The sequence below is a fragment of the Phalacrocorax aristotelis genome, chromosome 15, assembly GCF_949628215.1.
Source record: "Phalacrocorax aristotelis chromosome 15, bGulAri2.1, whole genome shotgun sequence".
In the NCBI taxonomy this organism is placed as follows: domain Eukaryota; kingdom Metazoa; phylum Chordata; class Aves; order Suliformes; family Phalacrocoracidae; genus Phalacrocorax; species Phalacrocorax aristotelis.
Window position 1 is genome coordinate 15,728,297 of NC_134290.1, and position 21,443 is coordinate 15,749,739.

Here is a 21,443-nt window from a genome sequence, read left to right on the forward strand (position 1 = left end):
ATGCCAATATGTTAAAAATGCATAAGAGGTAGATGCAGCGGCAGGGGAGCATGAGGGAGGAGTCGGGTGCGTGATGCTCGGCGGCTCAGAAGCGTGGTCACTTGGCTGCTTCACAGGATGTGTGTTTTGGAGAACGCAAGTTAGACAAACGTACTGACGTGCAATTTTGGAAGCAGGCTGAGTACACTGATGCTGCGCTACTGCCAGATTAAGCGAGCCTGTAGCTTTTTCCTTCCAGGTAGCACTGGTTTTAGCAGAGTTTGAAAACCACCTCTGGGTTAATGCCGTGTCTGTTTTACCAGACGTTCTTGATATATCTGCAGATGGCACTAAAACATGATGTCCCTCAAGGTAGGACAGATACATGAGGCGTGTAAAAATACCTTCAGAACTCAAGATACAATCATAAAATACTACAGATCTCGCTTTTCTTTCTTTCCAGCCTGTGGAGTTACAAAATGTCTCCCACCTACTGCAAGCTTGCTTTAACTGTTAGTGTGTCCATCAGTAAATCACGAGTAGAGCTGTGATGAGAAATATTCCACAAAATTCTTCCTTGCATCCCTTTCTAGGCTTGGAACTGTCCTACTGAACTTTCAGTGGATCATTTTCTTGAGAAATGGACAGAAATGAGGATTAAGCTGATACAGAATTTACTCTGTTCTGATTGGGAAAGCTGCAAAAGTTTTATCTTCAGTGATAAGGTTTTTGTTTTTGTAGAGCAAATGTTCCCATCAGATATGCAAGACCAAAATTCTATTAAATTCTTTGAAAAGAGATCAGAAGTTGGTAGCTTTAATGAATAATTTTGTTCTTTGTGAGAACATCGAAAGTAATTTTGTTGTTTAACGACACTGCACTCGTTTTAAGTGGTGCAGAATGTGATTTTCCTGATGCTGTGTGTTGCCAGGCTGGCTTTAATTGAAAAATGATTGACCTTCAAAATGCTCTGCAGAGGAAATATTTTGAACTAATGCCATAATAGAAACTTGCAGATTGATCAGCCTGCTCAGAATTCACACCTTCTGGGCATTTACGTACGCTAAGGTCCTGTCAGCTGAGCAGCCAGTAACTTCTCTTTGAAGGGCCATGCTGTCTTGAACCTCCTGGTTACAGGTGAGCTCAGTCCTTCCATTTTCGGTAGGAAGCTGGTCAGAAGGTCTCTCTTCACGGTGTATTCTGTAACACAGTAGTTCATGCTGAGGTTCCAAACTTGACTGCTACTTAACGTGAAGGAGCACAGCTCCAATCTTCAGGACTTAGACTGATCCGTAGAGGGCCAACATGCATCAAGTCCTTGGTGAACATAATGCAGAGCGCTTTATTTTCCCAAACGCTAAATGACTGCATACGGGCCATAGAGAATTAAACAGCTGCTTCTTCAAATTTCTTGGTGATGTTGATGTTCGCAAGTAAGCAAGCACGGCAGGAAAAGATTTCCCTTGCATTTCCGAAGATAATAGCATGTATGTATTCTGCCATAATTTCTTTAGAAATCGTACCACAGCTCCAAGGAGGTGACATCTTGGAAATTTTGGCTGTGGCCGTAATCGCTTTTAATATTATGTAAATCATATAGCTGTGTTTATAGCTTACAGTAATTTTTAATATATTCTTACAATAATCAGTACTTCTGAAATAAAGACTTGTAGCTGTTGTCCGTGCTTAACATGCCGAAAGAGTAGAGGTAATGGTTGTAGTTAGAAATATGTATTACAAATAGTATTTATGAATAAAATAAAGATTGATCATGATTGTGATCACCACCTGGAATCACAGAATCATTAAGGTTGGAAAAGACCTCTAGGATCGTCAAGTCCAACCCCCAACCCAACTCTACCATGTCTCCTAAACCATGCCCTGAAGAGGCACATCTACACGTTGTTCGGACACCCCCAGGGATGGTGACTCCCCCACCTCTCGGGCAGCCCGTGCCAGTGCCTGAAAATTCATGCGCTGTGGTCAAAGAGGCCAATACTTGTAGTGAAAGCACGTGGAAAATGGAGATAACTTCATTTCCCTTATGCTGCTGCGTTAGTGACTTGATTTCTCTTGAGTGCTATTCATTTGAATTTATTAAACTTAGAGTTTTAAAAACAGTGTTTCCAGCCTGTTAGATCATTAGTGTGTTATGCTAATAGAGGCAGGGAATGATTTTTAAAGATGGATGTCAAATTTAGAGGGATTTAATTTTTTTTTCCCCTCAGATTTTCTCTCACGCTGCTAAAACCTACAGTCTGATCTGAATTTGTTCACTTTTTTTAAAGTTCCTTGTGGCTACCACTGTCAGTGTCTTTTCCATGGAATTTAATTTCTCAAGAGCTGAAAGGATGCTGCGATCTTAGACCTCTTTGTTTCATAATTTTGAAAAAGAAAAATATATTGTTGCTGTTTATTTTCTGTACCCCTTCTTGTGGAATATTTTCCCAATGAAGTCAGCCTCAAACCTGAGTTTTTTCTCTGCATTTGGAACCACAAGATTCCCTCAGCGTTGTTTACCTTGGGTTACCCTTCTGTTAAGTGGTGCACGTTTTCCTTTGCTGAATGCTGTTCAACAGAGGGATTCTTTTGGTTTTCCTCATGCAACTGTCAAGGAGAATATTATAAATTTAAGTGCTTTGACTTTTTTTAATAATTTGAAGAGTTTTGAGCTATTTTTTTTTATAGTAAGTGTCTTGTATTCTTCACAGTTTGTTGGTGTTTTCTATGAACCATTTGAGAGATGGGAGGCAGACGAGCAACTGAAAGGCTTACAAACTGCTGGGTTTTATCTTCAAAGAGGATGGAGGAAAGGCGTTCTGTTTAACGCCCGTCCCTGTTGTCTGGCAGCCGCTCAGCAAGATTGATGGTCAAAATGTGTCTGCCCTAAATGGTTAATTGCACGAGTCGCGTTCAGCCTCTTAATAAAACGTCTGGATGAAGATGTGCAAGAGATCCTTTTGTAGGGGCAGGTGGCTCTGTCGGCCTGGATGGGGCTATTGGCGTCGGCGAAGCCGACTCGGGTGTGGCGGATCGGCAGGTTTGTGCTGGTTTCAGGGTTGCGATCCAGTTAGAGCACTACTGAATCCCAGTTGCATGTAGCCTCTTGAAATAACTACTGGTGAACGAGAGGAGGGAGTTTGGAGCTGACTTTGTTTTGCACGTTGGGGTTGAAGGTATTGAAACCCAGACGCAAATTGCTAAGCTTTAAGACAAGCAAAAGATTTGAGCACTGGAAAACTTTTGTACAATCCTGTAATATTAGAGCGCTCGGAAATTTTCTAGGTATTTTTGGCTTTTTAAATGTAGGTCTGCCTGATTCTTCTTAAGCAGTGAAATTTGCCTTTGTAGTTTCACACTACAGATAACGCATCATGTCACTCCTCCAGGAAAGAGGAAAAGGCAGAATCTCACTTCAGGTGCAAAAGTAGTATGTGCATTTAAGGAAAGAGCTCTTAAATATATACGAAGGGCGAACAGATTTTAAATCTTAGCTCTTCCACACACAGGTGATTTTAAATCTCCACATGGTTTCCAGTTGCAATATTTTGCAGCTTCAAAAGAACAGAAAGGCAGGGTCCTTACGAATGCCACCCTAGGGTCCTCAGCTGACACCATCTTTTCCTAATATTGGTTTTGACCACTGCATATACCGAATGCTCCGTTTATGTCCCTGTGAGGGAACCCTGACATAACCCTCCAGAACCAGGGTATTCTGCACACCCTGTTCCCTGTTTGAATCTAGGTTTGCTCCAGCAATTATTATTCTGCCTAATTGCCTGAGATTTATCCATCTAGTCTCAGTGCTGGACATTCTGATTTTGCATTTGAATTTTGAAGTACTGAGTCAGCAATGCATTTAGGGATTTAATTGTAATTATTATTTTTATATCAGTGAGTCTGATGTGCTTAAGGAATTGGTGTACAATAACTAACTAAAGCCTGTCTAGTGAAGTATTTAAAATTAATCGGGTAGCTTATATGTCAGTTTTTAGTCTTATAAATATTGACTCGCGTTTGTTTCTTGTATGATGTATATTTTTGAGCCAACTTGTTATGAAAAGTAAAGGCTTGCTTCCACAACAAAATGGGGCCAATTAGCATTTTCTGCTTGGTTTGGGGTTTTTCCTTATTGTCCATTGTGTTTGGTGTTTTGCAATGACAAAGGGTGATGTATTGTAACGGGGGCAAAGAGAAGATTAATCTCTCTTTCATCTATACAGTCTCGTTTGAAACTGAAAAAGTGGGTTATGAAAATCTCATACAGTGTGTTGGCTATGAATGGCAAGAGAATTAGGCCAAAAAAGCAATATTCTTGCATGGTTTTAGAAAAAGACTGAAAGAAACATGGTGTTCATTCTGTTGTCTTCCTCGGAGTTTCTTTATTAGTTATATGGTCTCCTAAGTCTGAACAGATGCCTGGATTTTGTCAAGATCACTTTGACCAGGAGACACCACAGCGTTTGACTTGCGCGGCTCTGCTAATCATCCGCCTCTGAGGTTATCGTGTAAGTGCCAGTCACTGCTCAAATGGAGATAATTCCCCTCCCGACCTGGCACCCGCCGTGACCCTATATGGATAACACTCTGATATTAAAGTAGGACGTTTGGCATTTGGCACTTCCATCTTGTAGCAGTGAAAGCCTGCGTGTGAAGGAGAGTTCCCAGGAGATAGCTGCCTTGGCTCCTTGGAGGTGGGGCTGGTGGCCCTGCCGGTGCTCCGGCACGTCGGACCGTCGCACAGCTGCAGGCTTCCTCGCTGCTACGTGCCTTTGGTTGACTGACAAGGGTCTGGCGAGTCCATGTGTGTGTTAGACTGTGAGACAAAACTAATACATCCAAAACCTTTTTCCGGTCTTTTTTAAAGCTTGAAAATTGTAGGTTTCAACACTCGGAGTGGTTGAAAGGCACTGAAACAAAAGGTTGCACCTCTGTTGTTCTTTGTGTTTTGCTTTAGACATGCACACTGAGAGGTGAGTACCTACAGTTTGCACTGTAGCGTGCACAAATTCACGGTGGTTGTAGCACGGGGAGCCTCAGGTTAATATTGAACCCGCTTAGGAAAGACTTCCTGCGTGTTCTGGGGAATCTACCTTTTCCGTTTGGTGTCTCTGAAATCTTGCTGGTCTTCACACTTTGCTGTGGGTATCGGAAGCGTGCATCTGACTCCCTCCGAGCGTCGTTACTGATAGCTCTCAAACTTTACCAGGCTGGGCCAACGCAGAAATTACCTCTGGAGTGAATGTCCTGTTTTAGCCCTAACCTAATGAGCAATAACTATCAGGACAGTGATACGGGTTGGCTGGGAGGTTGTATTGCTTATCTAAGACCGTATTATTTTACAGTTGTAAGGCTGTTCTTCTGTTACATTGTTTTGATGTTTGACTTTTGTCTACTTTGGCACATAAATGAGGTAAAATGGAAAGACGGAGGAGTTTTGGGTCTCAGCTTCTTCAAGGAAGCATATGCTTGTGCTACTGAGTGATCTGAACACAGATACTGCCTGTGAAGGTAAATAACAGAGAGGAGTCCTGAATGAAATACTGTCTTGTGCAGAGGATAAGCATAAGATCAATGATCCTCCATAAATTCATCCCTGTTTTTAAGACTTTCTCAATATACTTGTCTGCTGCACTGGATGAATTTTTACTTTTTGAGGCACAGCTAGACTTAAAAGTGTTACAAAATTTGTACATAGCAGAAAAATCCTATTAATCTCCAATAGCACATCACATTTATGTATTCTGTTGTAGGACTTGATGACTTCAACAATATCTGTGCCTTGGTAAAAGGGCTTCCACACTTTTGGAAATGCTTCTGTTGCAGTGACTGTGGAATTTTCCCTAAGCTGTGTGTTAGTCTGACATCTCATCAAGTGGTTTCGCCTTTTTGTTTAGTTTTATGATTTAACCTTTTAGTGATTCTCTGTAAATCTAGTGATTCTATTTAAACTTGTTATTTAATACTCAGTGTTTCTCCTGCAGGCACCCTGTGGAACTTGTCCTCTTATGAGCCCCTGAAGATGGTCATCATCAACCATGGTCTGCAGACACTTACCAATGAGGTGATTATACCCCATTCTGGTTGGGAGAGCGAGCCGAATGAGGACTCTAAGCCTCGGGATGCTGAGTGGACAACTGTCTTCAAGAACACTTCTGGTTGCTTACGGTAAGGTGGAACTGTGGAGTATTAATCTGTCCACCACATCCTGTGTTTAGGGTTTTGTTAAAATTATTTTGGTTTGAAATAAGGTATCGTTTATCTGTCATTTTTTACAGAGATATCCGCCTTTCAGTGGCCACAATAGCAATGCTTGGAGGTATTTGTCTGTCACGGACTCTCTTGTTGCAGGGCTTGTCAATGTAGGTCTGCCCACTGGGGTCAGCGTGAAGAGTAGGTCATTTTTCCAGGTTAGGGGGAGTGGCTCTATATAGGGAGGTGTATAAGACAATGGAGAGTGGCCCAGGTAAGATTAACTGCCCAGCTAAGCCCCCCAAAAAAACCATTTTGCAATGCAAACTCTACCATATGTTCCGAGAATCACACTTAAACTTGTCAGTTGTGGTGTGATCAGTGGGCTGTTTCTACAGACTTTAAGTGCTTTCTCTGCTTCCCTTGATGGTGCTGGTTTTATGTATTTGAAAAGTGTGTTTTCAAACAACTCCCTTCATGGAGTTACACTGAGCGTGAAGCATCAACCCAGTTTTAACTATGAACACTTTTGTGGACACACTCCTATTTTAGGCTAAAGTGACTGAGGACCTATGGGAAATCAGTTAAGAACCGAAACTACCTACCATTTAGGAACCTCTTTCTGTATTCCTTGCTGAAGGAGAGATTGTCTTTGCAGTCCTGAGGGCACCCTGAGAGCAGGACAGGGCATGCTGGAACCTTGGGTCAGGAGTCCTAACACAGTCGGAAAAGCCTGAAGAACCAACGTTCCCTAAACAGCGTCTTTCATTTTGCTTTTCTTTGCGATGAAGTAGTGGAGGTGCCCTATTAGATTCTTGAGCTTTATGAAGTCAATTAGTTTCAACAAAACTAATAAAGATTTGGCATTGTAGCTTCTGTTGCTCTGAAGTATGCTTCTGTCAGAGTTCTACTGATTAATGCATCTTGAGAACTTGCTTCATTTCTGTTTCTTGGGCTTGTGGGCTCTAAATTGCAATAACTATTCCCCTGAGTAAGTTCACAAATGAAGAAAGTAATGAAAAGTGTTCTGAAAGGGCTCATTACTGAAATTATTTGCAGTCCCACTGGAAACTAAGGTCCTTTAAGTAGGCTCCAGACATCATCGGTTTTTACTTACTAGTGTCTCATTTTCTAATGGTGTTCTGCAAGAGGAAATTAGTCATGGTGGGGGATAAAGGGATTATCTGAATGAATATGAGGTTCTCCAGTAAGTGTAGACAATAAATTGATCATTAGTAGACTAACCTAATCCACATCATAAATTTTTATTAGTATGTGCAGTGCCCTGATCCTCTTGAACTTCTACATTCCAGGATAGCTTTGGGGCTTTTTTTTGTTTGTTAGTCTGTTTGGGTGGGGTTTGGGGGTTTTTTGGGGGCTGGGTTGTGAGTTTTTGGGGGTTTTTTGGGTTGGGCGTTTTGGGCGGGGTTTTGTTTTGCTTTTTGAATTTCAGAGCAAGGTACTGGTTTTACGGGACATGCAAAAGCTTGTGGCACTTCGGACATTTCATATTCTCAAAGGCTAATGAAGAGGGACGTGGAGCATAGCACTACTGATTTGTTAGTTAGAGAATTTCACCTTCTGGTGATTTGAAGTGGTCCTGATGCAGTTCAAGAGCATCAGGACAGCAGCCAGTGAATGGTGACGGCTTCTGTTATTGAAGAGGGGCAAAATGCATTTCAGTCCTTTCATCTGTAGTCTCTGCTGTCATAGTTGTGTGGGACCATGTGCTTCCTTGTGGAAAACTTGAAGCTTCAGTCAGATGTGGGGCAAGCTGATTTCATGCTCAAAAGTAGCTGCTTAAGGTAAATGGAGATGTGACGGCAGGTTAGCAGGGAAGGGTAATCTGAAGAAGGCAGTTTGGCCATCTCTCTCTGCCGTGCCGTGGAGAGAGCAGCCTCTTGCACAGGAAGGGGGAGAACTGTCTTGCTGGCTCCTTGCTTCCTGCAGCGAGATAAAGTGAGTCCAGGACAACAAAGGTGCAGGAGTAGGTGAGACCTGAGCTGGCTTTCAGTTGATGGTACTTCTTGTTACAGTGTCAGCGATATTACATACCTTTTGTAGAGCACTTCCACATTTAGGGGTAAAAATGGACATATCAAACATAATTATTGTTACTACTGTTGGAAACAATTTTGCATTGATTTGTTGAAGTCCTTTGCAGCCTATCCTTAAAAGCACCAGCAAGATAGGATAGTTAACACCAGCAGAGAATAAATTGTTGCAGCCATCTGTCTGACAGGCTCAGTGTTTAAAAACCCCTTTGCCTACTCTTCTCATGTTGACACAGGAGCTGGTCCTGGAAATCAAATTTTCCATGAACGGAGCTTATTGCGGACTGCAAACTGTTTACTAATTTGATACTTAATTGGGAGGTTAGTCCTCCTGACAGTGTGCCAGCCTCCGTCGTCCCCTTTGGAAGCGAGCCACAGGGGTGCGCTGCGTCGTCTTCCGAAACGACTGAGAGACTCTTTGAACTTCTGAGGTATAGGTGTCCTTGCAGTTAGATATCCACGCGGAAGATGGGCGTTACGCATGCAGGAGGGCATTCATTTCAGTATCGTTTTTTTCAGTTAATGAAGTTTATCAACAGACGCAGGCGAGTTTGTTTCAAACTCGGTGATTCACAGCATGATCTGTCAGTTAATTATTTGTGCTTTTATGTTTTTAACACTGCTTTCTGATCTTTACTTTGTTCTTAATCTGTCTCTTTTAATAACGTGGAGCCTTGGAAACACTTGCTTCAAAATAATTGAAAAGAAGTAATTAAAAAAAAAACCCAACCAACACTTATTTGCCTTTACCTCTTAAAATCCCCGATACATCTCATTTTCCTTTCCAGTCCTATCCTCTGCAATACTTCCCCCCCCAATAATCCGTTAGTCTCTCTCCCCCCTCACTTGGGGAGGTGAGGTGCCAGTGGTCATCCAGGTCTGAGTAGGGCAGGGTGAATTGCACCCTAAGTGGTCAGTTTGGACCGCTTGTGCCAAAGGGTGGAGGGACGTCTGGTATTAGCACAGACAACACAGTGCTGCAGGTACAGGCGGGGCAGAGGGATGCTTTAGCAGAGGGTCAGGAATTGGGGCCAGGATCTTAGCAGACACTTGTACCCACACCAGAGCTGCTTTACTTGGGAATTACCTGTGCAAGACCATGCTCCATGCATTCTTCATCCTCTTACCCAAAGCTACGGTGGCTTACTGGCTTTGCATTTACTGGCCCTCATTTCTGCCCACTTTCTAAAGTAACCAAAATCCATGTGTGCTGCTTGACGTTGACTTTAGTCTGTATGGCCAAGGGACTTGTGCTGAGGAATGGATCTGTCTGAGCTGCTATTTGAGAAACCCCGTGTGTGATACCGGGTGATGTTGGACCAGATCCTTTACAAGCTGGAAATTGGAGAAACTGTGCAAAGTTTGTTATCAAGAATGGCATTCAAATACTACCTCTTCTGCTCTAAGTTAAATAACTCTGGGATTACCTGTGATACTTAATGACGTCCATACCAAGCTACCATAGCTAACGGATAACGTATTATTCATAGCCAGTAAGAATCAAGGGAAGAAAAGGCAAGGGTAAGGTGTATGTTGACTTTGGAGCCCAGCCTTTATTTTAAGGGCTCCCTCAAAGTCAAGCCTTCTCCCATGACTGTGGCCACTGTAGGCATCTTTTGAATCCTGATATCCGGAACATGAAGAGTGGGTTCTGTATGCCATCCACTCTCTACTTGGCTTGCCAAAAACTTCCTTCAAATAAATGTTTTGGGAATCCTGTATTCCCCTTTGCAAAATAAAGACTTGGCAGCACAGCCTATTTGCAGGCTATGATCCAGTAATGACATCTATTGCGTGCTTTTTCTGTGTTCTTTACCAAGAATGACTGAAGTTTTCAGAATCTAGTGCAGGTGATGATAATTTTGTCTCCATTCTCATCCTGAGATCAGGAAAAAGATGCATTCTCTTCCATTGCTGTGCTTTGTTTACGGTGGCAGACCAAACATGATAAATGGATCTGCAATGTCTGTAATAATTTTACTGCTTAAAATGGCCACAAGCCTTGTGACAGACACTACCTTGGGTGTAATTTTGTAAAATAAAGGTATTCTAATATTCTGTGAGCCTATTGAGAGAAATAGGTATGGTGGAAATCTGGAAAGGAACAGTAAAAATCAAAGCAAAGACTGAATTATTGAAATGAAGTGGGGTTTTGGTTACGGAAAAGTAGGACTGGGGAAGAAGTAAGGACTACATTTGCTAGGATAATCATTAAATATGCACAGATATTCTTTTATTTCATTTAGAGTACAAGTTTCATGTCTTCATATTGTATTTTATTCTTTTAGGTATGTGAAGAATGTCTCTTCTGGTTATTGTCTGTCTGTCTTTAAACCCCTAAACCCCTACTGGGATTTGCAATCCAGAGCATTCAGTTTTAAATTAGGCTCTCCTCCAGTTTAAATAATGTAATGATATGGTGCATGTTAACAAGGCCTTTTTGTGATCCTTCCTACAACTTTGACCAAGACATCAAGGTCCTTGGGGAGAAGAGTGCAGGTTGAGTTGCTGCGGGACCGATGGAGCTAGGGCTAGCTCACAGGTGCCCAGGCAGCACCAGAGCCCTTCCCTCTGTCTCCAGGTCCCTCTCAAGGTGCTTCTCTGCTTTAGAGAAGTGCCACGTCTGTGGGTCGGAGAGCGCCGCTGCCGTCGCATCGTCATCTTTGTTTTCAGTGTAGGCATCCACCATGATTCCTAGTTCTCTGGAAGCAGCAAGGATTTTAATGGTTTAAAAATGAAATTCATTCTGGGCTTAATTGATGTTTTCTGCCTAATTACTTTTAATTCTCCCTTGGATTTTTTCACTTCTAAGAGGACAGAGTAGAACTTAGTTCCTAAATTGCCAACTTTCTAGCCTGATTCCTGTGCTAAGCTGACCTGCTGTCAACAAATGTTAAATGAATTAATTTGCATAGCAAACAGATGCAAAGTGCTCCCTTTTCCAGGGTGCCATCTGTAGTTGCAGCATTTCTTGTCAATTCTCCAAGTATGCAGAAATTCACATTCACAAATAGCCTCAGGGTTCAGAGACCTGGCCGTGGGTGTACGAACACAAACAAACTGCACCCACTTGACTTTCACTAAAAACGTGCGTTCTTGAGATCAAAATTGCATATAACTGCTTGTCCAGCATCAGCTCCTGAGGCGAGAGGGGACAACCTGGTGGCTAGAGCTGTAACTCTTGGGAAGTGTGGATTTAATTGCTGTTCTGCTACTATTCTGGCATTATTACGGGCAACATTAGACCACAAAAAGGTGTAAACCATTTATTTTTAATGGCCCTGTCTCCTGGTTTTGGTGAGATTCAGGCTTCTAAGTGCAGGAGCGGATCTGGCCTTCGGTCACTGATCTTCACTTTCCTGTCTTAGACGTGGGATTGGCACCTCTGTCCTGACCTTCCCCTCAAGCTGGTAAATACCAGTAGCTTGAGGATTGTGAGGTGCTTGGTTCTAGTGCCAACAACCGGGAATAAGCTCCTCCTGGAGGTATAAATTAAGTTCATGGAATCTGAACTGAAGAGTTATGCTAAGTGTGTGATAGGATGTTTGAAGACATGAGATAAGGACTTGGTGGATTCAGAGCCGAAAACATACTCCACCAGGATGAGAACTGATGGATAAGTGTCTGCAGGCTCCTGTTACTTTCATGTACACCACAGGAAAGAGGACGGCAGGAGCTTGGTGCTAAATCATTAATACTTAGGATGTGCCAAATAGGGGTTTTATATGAGAATGTTTTAAGCCCTTTTCTGAGGAGGACAGAGAGCATTAAGGCACATGCGTGTATAGCTTGTCCTGCAGGTGTAACTTGGGGTGCTTCAGTCACATGTAACACTGCTTAATGGTAACGAACTCTCTCCTCGCGACCGATGTCATTATGTACTTGTGACTATACATACGCAGGGGTGCGTGCATCTGCGAGGCACGTGGAGGTAAGGGAGGTTTGTCAAACAGAATCTGGTCTTATTTTGGCAGGAAAGTTTGCTCTCTGCACCTTGGAAATGACTGTATGAGTGTCCTGGTGACACTGGTGTGTCCATTTATTTCCCACCTCTGCATGCTGAATTTGAGGAAAAGAATAAGGGCTGTGAAAGCCAGGTGCTTATGCCCTCCTTTCTTATTAATGATTAACGCATGGCTTTTCTCTAAAGAAAAGTGCTTGGGAATTAGAGCTTTCGAATTACCTTCAAGTTCTATCTGTCTTTAAACCCTGCAGCCATAATAGCATGTGGTGACAGTCCCATAATATTTGTCCTACCTGCACTCTCATATACTTGAGGCAGCCTTCATCTCCAAGCAGCTGAAGTAAGACGGCATTTAAGTGCAAATCTTTGACCTGGAAGCACCGTCTAGTGAAGAGCAGGGTGCAGGAGGTGAAGCTCAGGGGATGCTGCTACAGTGCTGCCAGCCGAGCTGCCCTTGGTGTCAGGGGATCTTTGCTTACCGAAGCATGGCAGGACAGACAAGACGCAAAAATGGGAGCTTTCAGCTGCTGGCTTTTATTTTCTCTTTTATCAGCAGCAAATCAGTTACTGAGCTTGACAAATCTAGCGTTAGTCCAGAGCCCTCCTTGTGGCAGCTACATTTGTCCCCTGCTCCAAAAAGGATTCTTTGATAAAGTCATTTGGTTGACTTTTCCTCTCAGTCTGCGTGCTCCCCTTTTGTATGCTTTTTGTAGGGCAGTTGTTTAACCAAGGAGGTCTGGGCAGGACTTGGTACGACGCTCAGCACGTCCCTGTCCCATGCAGAGGAGGTGAGGGCAGCTGCTCCCGTGTCTCTGTCCGCGCGCCCGGAGGCTGGCGCACGCGTGCCGTTTGCATGCTGGGTTGGGCCTTTGGGAGACTGCTGCTAACGATGTGTAGTTGTGCAACAGGTACTTCTGAGCTGGACTTTCAGCAAAGGAATAGTTTTAGAAAGAGATAAAAACCGAACAGACATTTGTCTGTGAATCTTGGCTTTGGAGGCAGCAAGCAGCACAGAAGAGGGAGAGGCTTATCTGCCCAACCCAGGCTGGAAAAAAACCAACTCAAATTAAAAATCCACACAATAGAGAGGAGTGAGTGAAGGCAGTTTCTTAATTAGCTCACTGATACTATGCAGGATCACAGCATATGGCTGTCCTGGGGCTTATATGATGAGCAGAGCGTTTAATTCGTGCTGGTAAGGAGCTGTTAGGGTTCCTCCTGACAGTTCCTGATGTTTAGCTTGTAATATAAATAAATTATGCATAGATTTTAGCAGCAGAGACATAACCTAGTTACATGCAGCCTTAATGCTTTACAATCAAATCTGAAGTATAAATTTAAGGTGCGCGCTCGCTTATTGCCTTCTGTCATTCCTTAGGAATGAATCTAGGTCCCTTCTCCCTTGGCTGTCAGTGAAGGGAATCGACAAAACATCTGTCGCGGTGGTGGGATGAAGAGCAAGGCTGAAGCTAAGCTCGCCGCAGTGACTGTAATGGACATAGCTTGCTTTGGAAGGCATGTGAGCTGTGATACTTTATTAGATAAATACCACCTCATTTTTGTATTTCTGAGATTCTTTTCACGTTGCAGCAAGCGTGTGTGATAAAGCGAGCAAAGCCCCTTAGCCTTTCCTCCAAGCAGAGACTGGAATAATCTGGGAGCTGGGTAGCTGCTGGGCATCGTGGAATTCTTATGTAGTGCGTTTCTGCATCGTTTTGCATTACAGGAGAGCAACCGAAGGCCCTCCAAGTAGGTCACGCAGGAGGTAACCAGTCAGCATTTTACTGAAAAGGCATTACACGTTGTTTTGGATGTAGAAAGCCACAAATAACAGAGGATGGACTCGACATCTGTACCTTGTTAAACTGTACTGGTGGCTGTTGAGCCCCTGCTTATTGCAGGGAGCTCTTACAGACAGTGCTGGCGTGAATACGAGACATGTGACGGCGTGCTGCATGGATCTCTTGCTCTATGCCAGTGTCGCTGGAGCACAGGCTAAGCTTGGGGAGTCCTTTTTCAGGGGTGGCTTTTGGTATGGCCTCTTGAGCATTTGGCCAGATAAACAAAACCGACCCCTTTATTCAAACAGCTGGAAGGGGTTTTCCTTCCAGTCAGCTGGGGCTGCTCCGCTGCTCCTCTCGGATCTAGCTGGCGCGTGGATGCGTAAGCGGAGCACGAGTCTCCAGTGGGATGATCTGCCTGGATCCGATACCCCTTTTCTCAGCGGAGCTGCTGCTCCCCACCCAATGTCACCAGCAGTAGAGCTCCCCCGTCTTTCTGTTCATTTCATTTGGAGTGCGACTTCCATGTTCTTTACCATGTTCTCTGCTTGATTTCCGACTCAGCTGTCTGTTACCAAACTCCACCGCGTCGCAGGGGGCTCTTCGACCGCTGCTGCCTGGATCTGGCTATCTTGGCGGCACAGCAGCTTCTTTCTTTTTCTCTCTTATTTTCAGAACAATGAATTAAACCAATTAAACTTTCTAGTGTTTCATGTGAACTGAAGGATGGAATTAATTCTATTTCTGCATGAAACAGAATGATTTTTTTAAATGCTGTATATTCCTCCTTTGGGACATTCAGTACCTAGAAGTACGCTTGGAAATAGAGTACATTTACTGCAACTATTATTTATCCATCTCCTTTTGGCTGACATCCAAATAAAAAAATGCTTAATAGTAAAGCAAAGTGTGGCTGCGGAAGGATGTTTTTATAGCAAGGGTTCTGACCATCGGGGTTAGGTGGGTAGAACAACTAACTTCCCACTCGGGAAGCGCCGCTTGCTCAACCCACCAGGAATCACAGTCGTTTGATGATCGCAGGCACCCTTACCTTCCTCAACAGTGCTGAGACAGACTATACAGGAGCCAATGTTACTTTTTAGCCTGGCAATACAAAAATAGCTGTTAGAAGGTTGTTTACAATAGTAAAAAGTAGGATTCGTTTGGGCAATGTGAGACCCTGCAGCATGCGCGAAGAGGCTGTGTGAAAGGAGCTCATCGCTGCCTCAGCTTCAGCTCTCGTCCACGCTTCTTCCTGAGAAAGGCGGAAATGTTACTAGGAAGGTATCTTAAAAATTTCCAGTCAGCTTTCTATTTATCTAAAAAGCAAAATCCCCAACCTGTTGTCTTCATTCCCAGCTGGGTCTCTAAACAAAGTGGTGTTCTACACCCGCTGAACTGAAGTGGGACGGTGAGTGTTCAGTAATAGTCTAACCTCTGGCCTTCAGCTTCGTCTGCAGCGCTGTGGGATAACAACTGATGGCGCGTTGCAGCCAGGTGGCAGACACAGCGATGCTCTTGGAAGTACTGGTTTTAATGTTCAGAGGAAAAAAAAATGTGTCTCTTTGATGCTTGTATTTTCAAGTTTCTCTTTATCATTAAAAAAACCCCAACAACAAAAGCTCTCCGCATCTCCACTCTCTCTCGGATCGTTAGGGAGAGCACAGCGGGGGCATTGCTGCATGATTTGCATTGAAATAGTGCAAATTAAGAGCCATGCATTTAATTACTTCTAAATCTTTTCTCTTGAGGATAATTTTGGTGTGTGGCACAGATAGTAGTAACAGCTCACCTATCCTAGAGGTGATGAATACCAACTCTGTTCTGCAGATGCAAATGTTACATTCAGACTTGCATATTATTAAGAAGACTATTTGGTGATAATGATAAGCTTGTCTAAAGCGTGAACAGATTTCTCAGCACATTCCCCGCCATTTTCTGAAGTCTTTAATACCAACAGGCTGGATTCCTGGCCTGATGTGTTTCTACGCTGGTAGGTGTTTACTTTTATTTAACATTTACTTAGTGCTCCTCTGTTTTGTTTTCTCAGGGAAAGCATATATTTGAACATCCTTACAAATCCTCCCTCACTAGTCCTGTCTTAGTCTGGGCTCCCAAGAATTTGAGGAAGAATCCAGGTCACTTTTTCCAGCTAAAGGCTAGGGATTTAAACTCTCTGGAATGAGATTTATTCTATACTGTTTTATATAAGATCAGTCTTATAGTTGGTTTCCTTCCTATGTATTTTGAGCAACGTGGACAGCAATTCCATGCCTTGCTGCTAGAGTTGCTCTTTTGGGTGTTACGTGCTCTTTTGGTTACGGTAAGCACACTCTGAAGCTTTCTGTTACCATTTGCAGTGTGATGTGAGAAAGATACTATTGTTGTTTTTAAAATATGTTTTTCATTTCATGGACTCTTGGAAAAGTATTGAAAAGCAGGGAAAGTCAGGGGAAGCTGGAGAGGCCTCTTTGGGGGTGAAGAGTCAAGGCAAGGGAAGCAGAGCGTACATAACACCAGAGATGACCGGCAGGTATCATTTGTCACTGTTTTGTATAAAAGCGGTTTGGGTGGTTCCTCCTCCCCATTCCCACTCATCTGAACAGGCAGCAACTTTATTCTCATTTATAACGGGTCTTTGCCAATTGTCAGTGCCTCAAAAACCCTGCAGAGTTCCTGTTTCAAGTTGTTCAAACTTAAAAAGTATCTTTGACTTCATCTGTAGAGGTTCTTGATACTGAACTGCCTGAGCAAGCAAGTGTCTGAGATAATGTGCTTAATTCCAAAATCTTGGGGCCATTCCGGTTGTTGCGTGGCAGCCTGGCTCCTAAGTGACAGAGTTAACAAGCACCCCAGCTAGGGTTTTGCCTGCCTTTTCTCTTCAGGGTCATGTATCAAACACTCCATCCACTGAAGAATTAATTTTCCTCTGATACAAAACGATGCTTGTCTAATGTGTAGGAAAGTTCAGTGAAAAGCAGATCTCTCTATCCAAGTCTGGATGCCATACGTTGCATATCTACCTTTTGCATGAGTTCAGGAAGTCTCTGCCCTGGGTAAGGCTTTACGTTCCTTTTGCGGAGTGTCGCCCTACGTCGGATGGCCACGCGTCCTCCCTTAACATCTGCTGGAATCTGTCACCCGTTTGTTGATTTTCATCCCTCTTGAAAGAAGGGTGGTTAGAAACTTTGCTTTTGAAAGTTTCCTTTGGAATGTGATTTAGTTATGTCTTTGTTTCCATAACGTGTAATAGATCTGTAAGATGCATCAAGAACAATTCCAGCACAGGAGGGAAATTGGAAGAGATTTTTCCTGACTCCAGTCCATGGAGCGCGGTATCACGTTGGCTCTTTCATTGCAGTTTGTCCTTTTTAATGACCAATACCAGGCTCTAGCTCTCTTGTCCGAGCAATCCCTTTTGTCTCCATGCTACAGTCCCTCCTGAAGACCCAAGATATGAATTTGATGACTACCAGGCAGTGTTTTTCAAAGAGGGAGATAGTATAGAGTCTTAACACCCCAAGGCAGAAATGCAACCTGGCGTTTTCCTGGGTTGCAGGAGCTTTTGAAGGTTGCTCTGGATCGCGGAACCACCCCTGGGAGCGCTTCTGGGATTGCCAGATGAGACCTTACTCAAAGCATACTGTCTTCATTTTCACCAGGCTCGCCTCCCCTTAGTGCTTAGGGATGTTGTCCGTACTTGCGCGTGTGTCCGAAATGCAGCCACTCCCATGGGAATGGGGGGATCCTCGCTGCCTTTTGCGGTGTTGGAGCAGCAGAAGGAGCAGACTGTGAAGCAGGTGCTGATGTCCCTGGGCTTAGCCTTTCCGAGATCCGTGTTGCCTAGGCTTGTGTGGAGAAGAATGTGAGCCGAGCTCTCCAGTAGGTCTGGGTTATAGTTACAGGCAAGGAAATGGGTTTTGTTGTTCCATGTTCGATAAGTCCCAGGGGCTGCAGGAATCTCATTACCCGAGGAGGGAGGACTAGCAGAATCCCAGGAGTGCTGGCTATTTATAGCGGAGATGTTTCTGCATGAGATGCTCCTAAGGATGCGTTTTCTGGTCTGTTAGTTACAACATTAAAACTGCAAAGTTTGATGCCTGGATAACTTATTCATAGCATTAGTTAGCTATTAATTCCTGCAGAGTTTTCATGCTTATTACGTGTGACATACATGGGATTTTTTCTTAAGGCATTCATTTTCAGTAAATTTTTCTGTAGTTGAAGATACAGCAAGCGATATCAGCAAGCCACACTCTTCCTGATGCATTTTTATAGTATCTTTTTTCAATTATAACCATATCAATGTCTACCTTAATATTAATCCTAATAGAGATCAAGAAATAAGAAAGCAGGATACAAACTACTGTGATGCTGTTGATAAAGCAGGAAAACAAATATGCTGCAAGTGGGGTAGCACAAATGGACCACAGAAAAATCTCTTATGGGCCTTGGGGCAAGAAAGGTGTGAAGGACTTCTTTTTCAAAATTTGATGATTTTTTTTTAAAGTCTGCAAGTTTTCCTTATGTCTTTTACCTCTCTTTCTAATGTGTAATGAGTGAATAAGAAATGTGATACACAGCTCCAGATAAGATAATTTTTAGTGTGCTTCTGTCACCCTCAAGCTTAATAAGTAATGCTCTGCTTTAATAGCTGTGCTTGGAGGTGGAGCTGCTATGCTTTATTGTTATAACTCCTGAAAGGTATCACAGAGAATTTGAATTCTGATTTCAGTTTCATAAAGACTTTACATTAAAACTCACATTTGGGCTTTCGATACAAAAGGATTAGCACAACTGGAGGTCGAAAAACATCACGTAGAATTCTCTCTCCCATATATCCTGTGGAATCATTTAATATCCGCTTCACCTGCCTTGCCGAGCCATTGCTAGAGGTGAGGCTGTGTGCTAGGATTTGGGGAAAGGATTCATTTATCTGCATTTCATTTTGCTCTTAATTGAAAGTTAATGTGCAGTGACAGCAACCAACTCACCATTAAGCATCTTCAGATTTTGAGGGGTCTCTGAGAAAATGCGGTTTTTTCCTAGTCACTCAATTAACGTAGCGGCCTGCCCGGGCGATGGGCGGACATGGGAGGGGACCACGATTGGTTTGTTAATTACTGGGAGATTGGCCATCCCTCTAGTTAGTTAAAAAGAAAAATTGGCTGCACGGTCCTGAGAGCAGGAGGAGATGGTTGTGTCCCGAGCTCTTGAGAGCTAACCTTACACAGCTTTGTGGAATTCAAAGACCCTGAAAGCTGAAAGGTTGGCTGTGGTGGTGTCAAAATGAGTGCATTTCAGCTTTGAGAAAACTTTCCATGTAGGTTTTACCAGTGAGTGCTATTAAGAATAATTTTGTCACTTCACCCCACCCCCCACAAAAAAAGAAAGGGGGGGAAGAGAGAAGCATTTGGACCATTGACTTGAATTGCATTTATTTACTGGGAAATGGCAGGTTGATGCTTATGCAGGGCTGGGCCTTCAGCGCACGCTCGCCGCCAGGTGAGGCAAAGTTCATAGCTCCCCTCTAACAGCTCCCGCACTCATTGATGTGGGCGGCTTTAACAGCTCCGAGCAGCCTTTCGCTGCTCTGCCTCGCATCTTCTACCTGTGCCCTTCTCTTGTGCAATGTTTTGAGAAATTTGAAGCCATATAAACTTAGTGACTGTCATCTTTTACTTTCTAAATGTGACTGATGCAGGCTTTGTGCTGAGTCCGCTGTACTCGCTGTGAAAGGTGGGCTCTAAATGTCAAAACATGGGATTTAAACTGGGTGGCAGCAACTTCCAGTCACGAAGCTGGGGATACAGAACGGATTTGGAGAACCTTTGAGCAGTCCAGGAGACAGCGGTTGTACATGGTGACTCCCATCTGACTTCTCTGTAGCAGATGGGGACCAAAGAAAGTTATACAGAATGATTAAATAAAACATAGCTTATTGTACACCTGGTTTTAATCTTTTTAATTTTTCAGTTTCTGCTCGGCAGTATTCATGGCCACAGTCTTGTGATTTTTGCCTGTTTTTCTTAAGGTGGTGAAAGTATTTTTCAGATTAAATGTTCTGGCTTTGAATAAGTTTCTGTATTGTTTGCTCTGAATAATCCTGTCCAGTCTAAGGAATATCACTGGACTCGCCAGCAACTCAGAAAAGTGTGCTTGTAGGCACCTCTGAGTGTGCTCCCCTTTCGTTCAGACTCAGGGAGTTGCAGACATGCATCGCCCATATTTTACTGAGATTTAATAGTTCTGTCAGACTACTTTGCCTCCAAACTGTTCTTCCAAGGTAATGAGTTCTTAAAAATTGTAGTATAAATCGACACGCCTTCAACATAACGGTGAAGGTCAGAGGGCTAACTTTTCTTTAAATCTCTCCTGTTAGGAATGTCAGTTCGGATGGAGCAGAAGCACGCAGAAGACTGAGAGAGTGTGACGGCTTGGTGGACGCCCTCCTTCATGCTCTACAGTCTGCAGTTGGCAAGAAGGATACGGACAATAAGGTGAACTTGAGTATTAAAACTTCATGGATCTTTCCCTTGGTTCAGGCTGAAGTGTTGCACTGGGATCTGACTTGTGTTTGCTAGTGTCAGGGGATTATGCTTGCCTCAGAAAATACAGTAATTACCTTCCTCTCGTCCCTGTCACGATATCCATGGTACTGCTGACGGGGTACCAGCATGATGCTGCTGTGTTACCGTGTGGGGCGGAGGAGGTGAGCAAAGGCAAGCGGTTGTGATGGGTGGGGAGAGTAGGCCTTTATTATTGCCAGTGACATTATTACTGTTGTTCTGCATTACTTAACTGACGTTTGTAAGTGCAGTCTCCAAATCAGAACTGAGTCCCATTGTATTGTGCCTTGCGCAACACCAACAACGGAGTCGCTCCCCGTTTTGACGGCTTTATTGAGCACCGTCTCTAAAGACTGTAGTTCTTGGACATTAAGATATGTCTTCAGACCTGCAGCACTTTCACTGTGGCTTTTTCTTTAGGTGCAGATTTTGATTAATCTGATTTTATCATACTTTCATACCGTGGCGCTTAAAAGCATATTTATATGCATAACGAATATCATAAGTTTAACCTGTTTGAAAAAGAGCGAGCATACTATTGCTTTATAACACCAATAAGGCTTGTAAAGCATTGCTTTTTTTATTCTCTTTGAGTCCCACCATGTGATGGACTGTACAAGGGAATTATAAAGCCTTGTCACTTAATCAGATAATTTTGGAAGTGGATTTTGTAACCACCTGGTGGTTTCCGTTGCAACCTACAGAGCATTGCTCTTGTCAGAGCCTGATGCGCTATGGATTAGCTGTTACTACAGGACAACGTGTGTTCTCGTTGAAATCCTCACAAGGCCTAGGTTTTGACCCACAGAAAATTTAATAAAATGGGCCCCTTGGGGATCATAGAAGTTGGAAGAATGAGACAGAAGCTTGTATTAAAATAAGATCCTTATATGATCATTTTCCA

General features: G+C 43.3%; 1 protein-coding gene across 12 annotated transcripts in view; it reads left to right on the forward strand.

Annotated features, from left to right (window-relative positions):
• ARVCF (ARVCF delta catenin family member) overlaps positions 1-21,443 on the forward strand; it is a 284,187-nt gene that overhangs the window by 210,112 nt on the left and 52,632 nt on the right. For all 12 annotated transcript variants that reach the window (XM_075110135.1, XM_075110142.1, XM_075110138.1 and 9 more), the window contains 2 exons: positions 5,964-6,147; positions 20,353-20,470. In XM_075110135.1, coding sequence (XP_074966236.1) covers positions 5,964-6,147; positions 20,353-20,470 — 302 coding nt within the window. The remainder of the gene's footprint in view (positions 1-5,963; positions 6,148-20,352; positions 20,471-21,443) is intronic.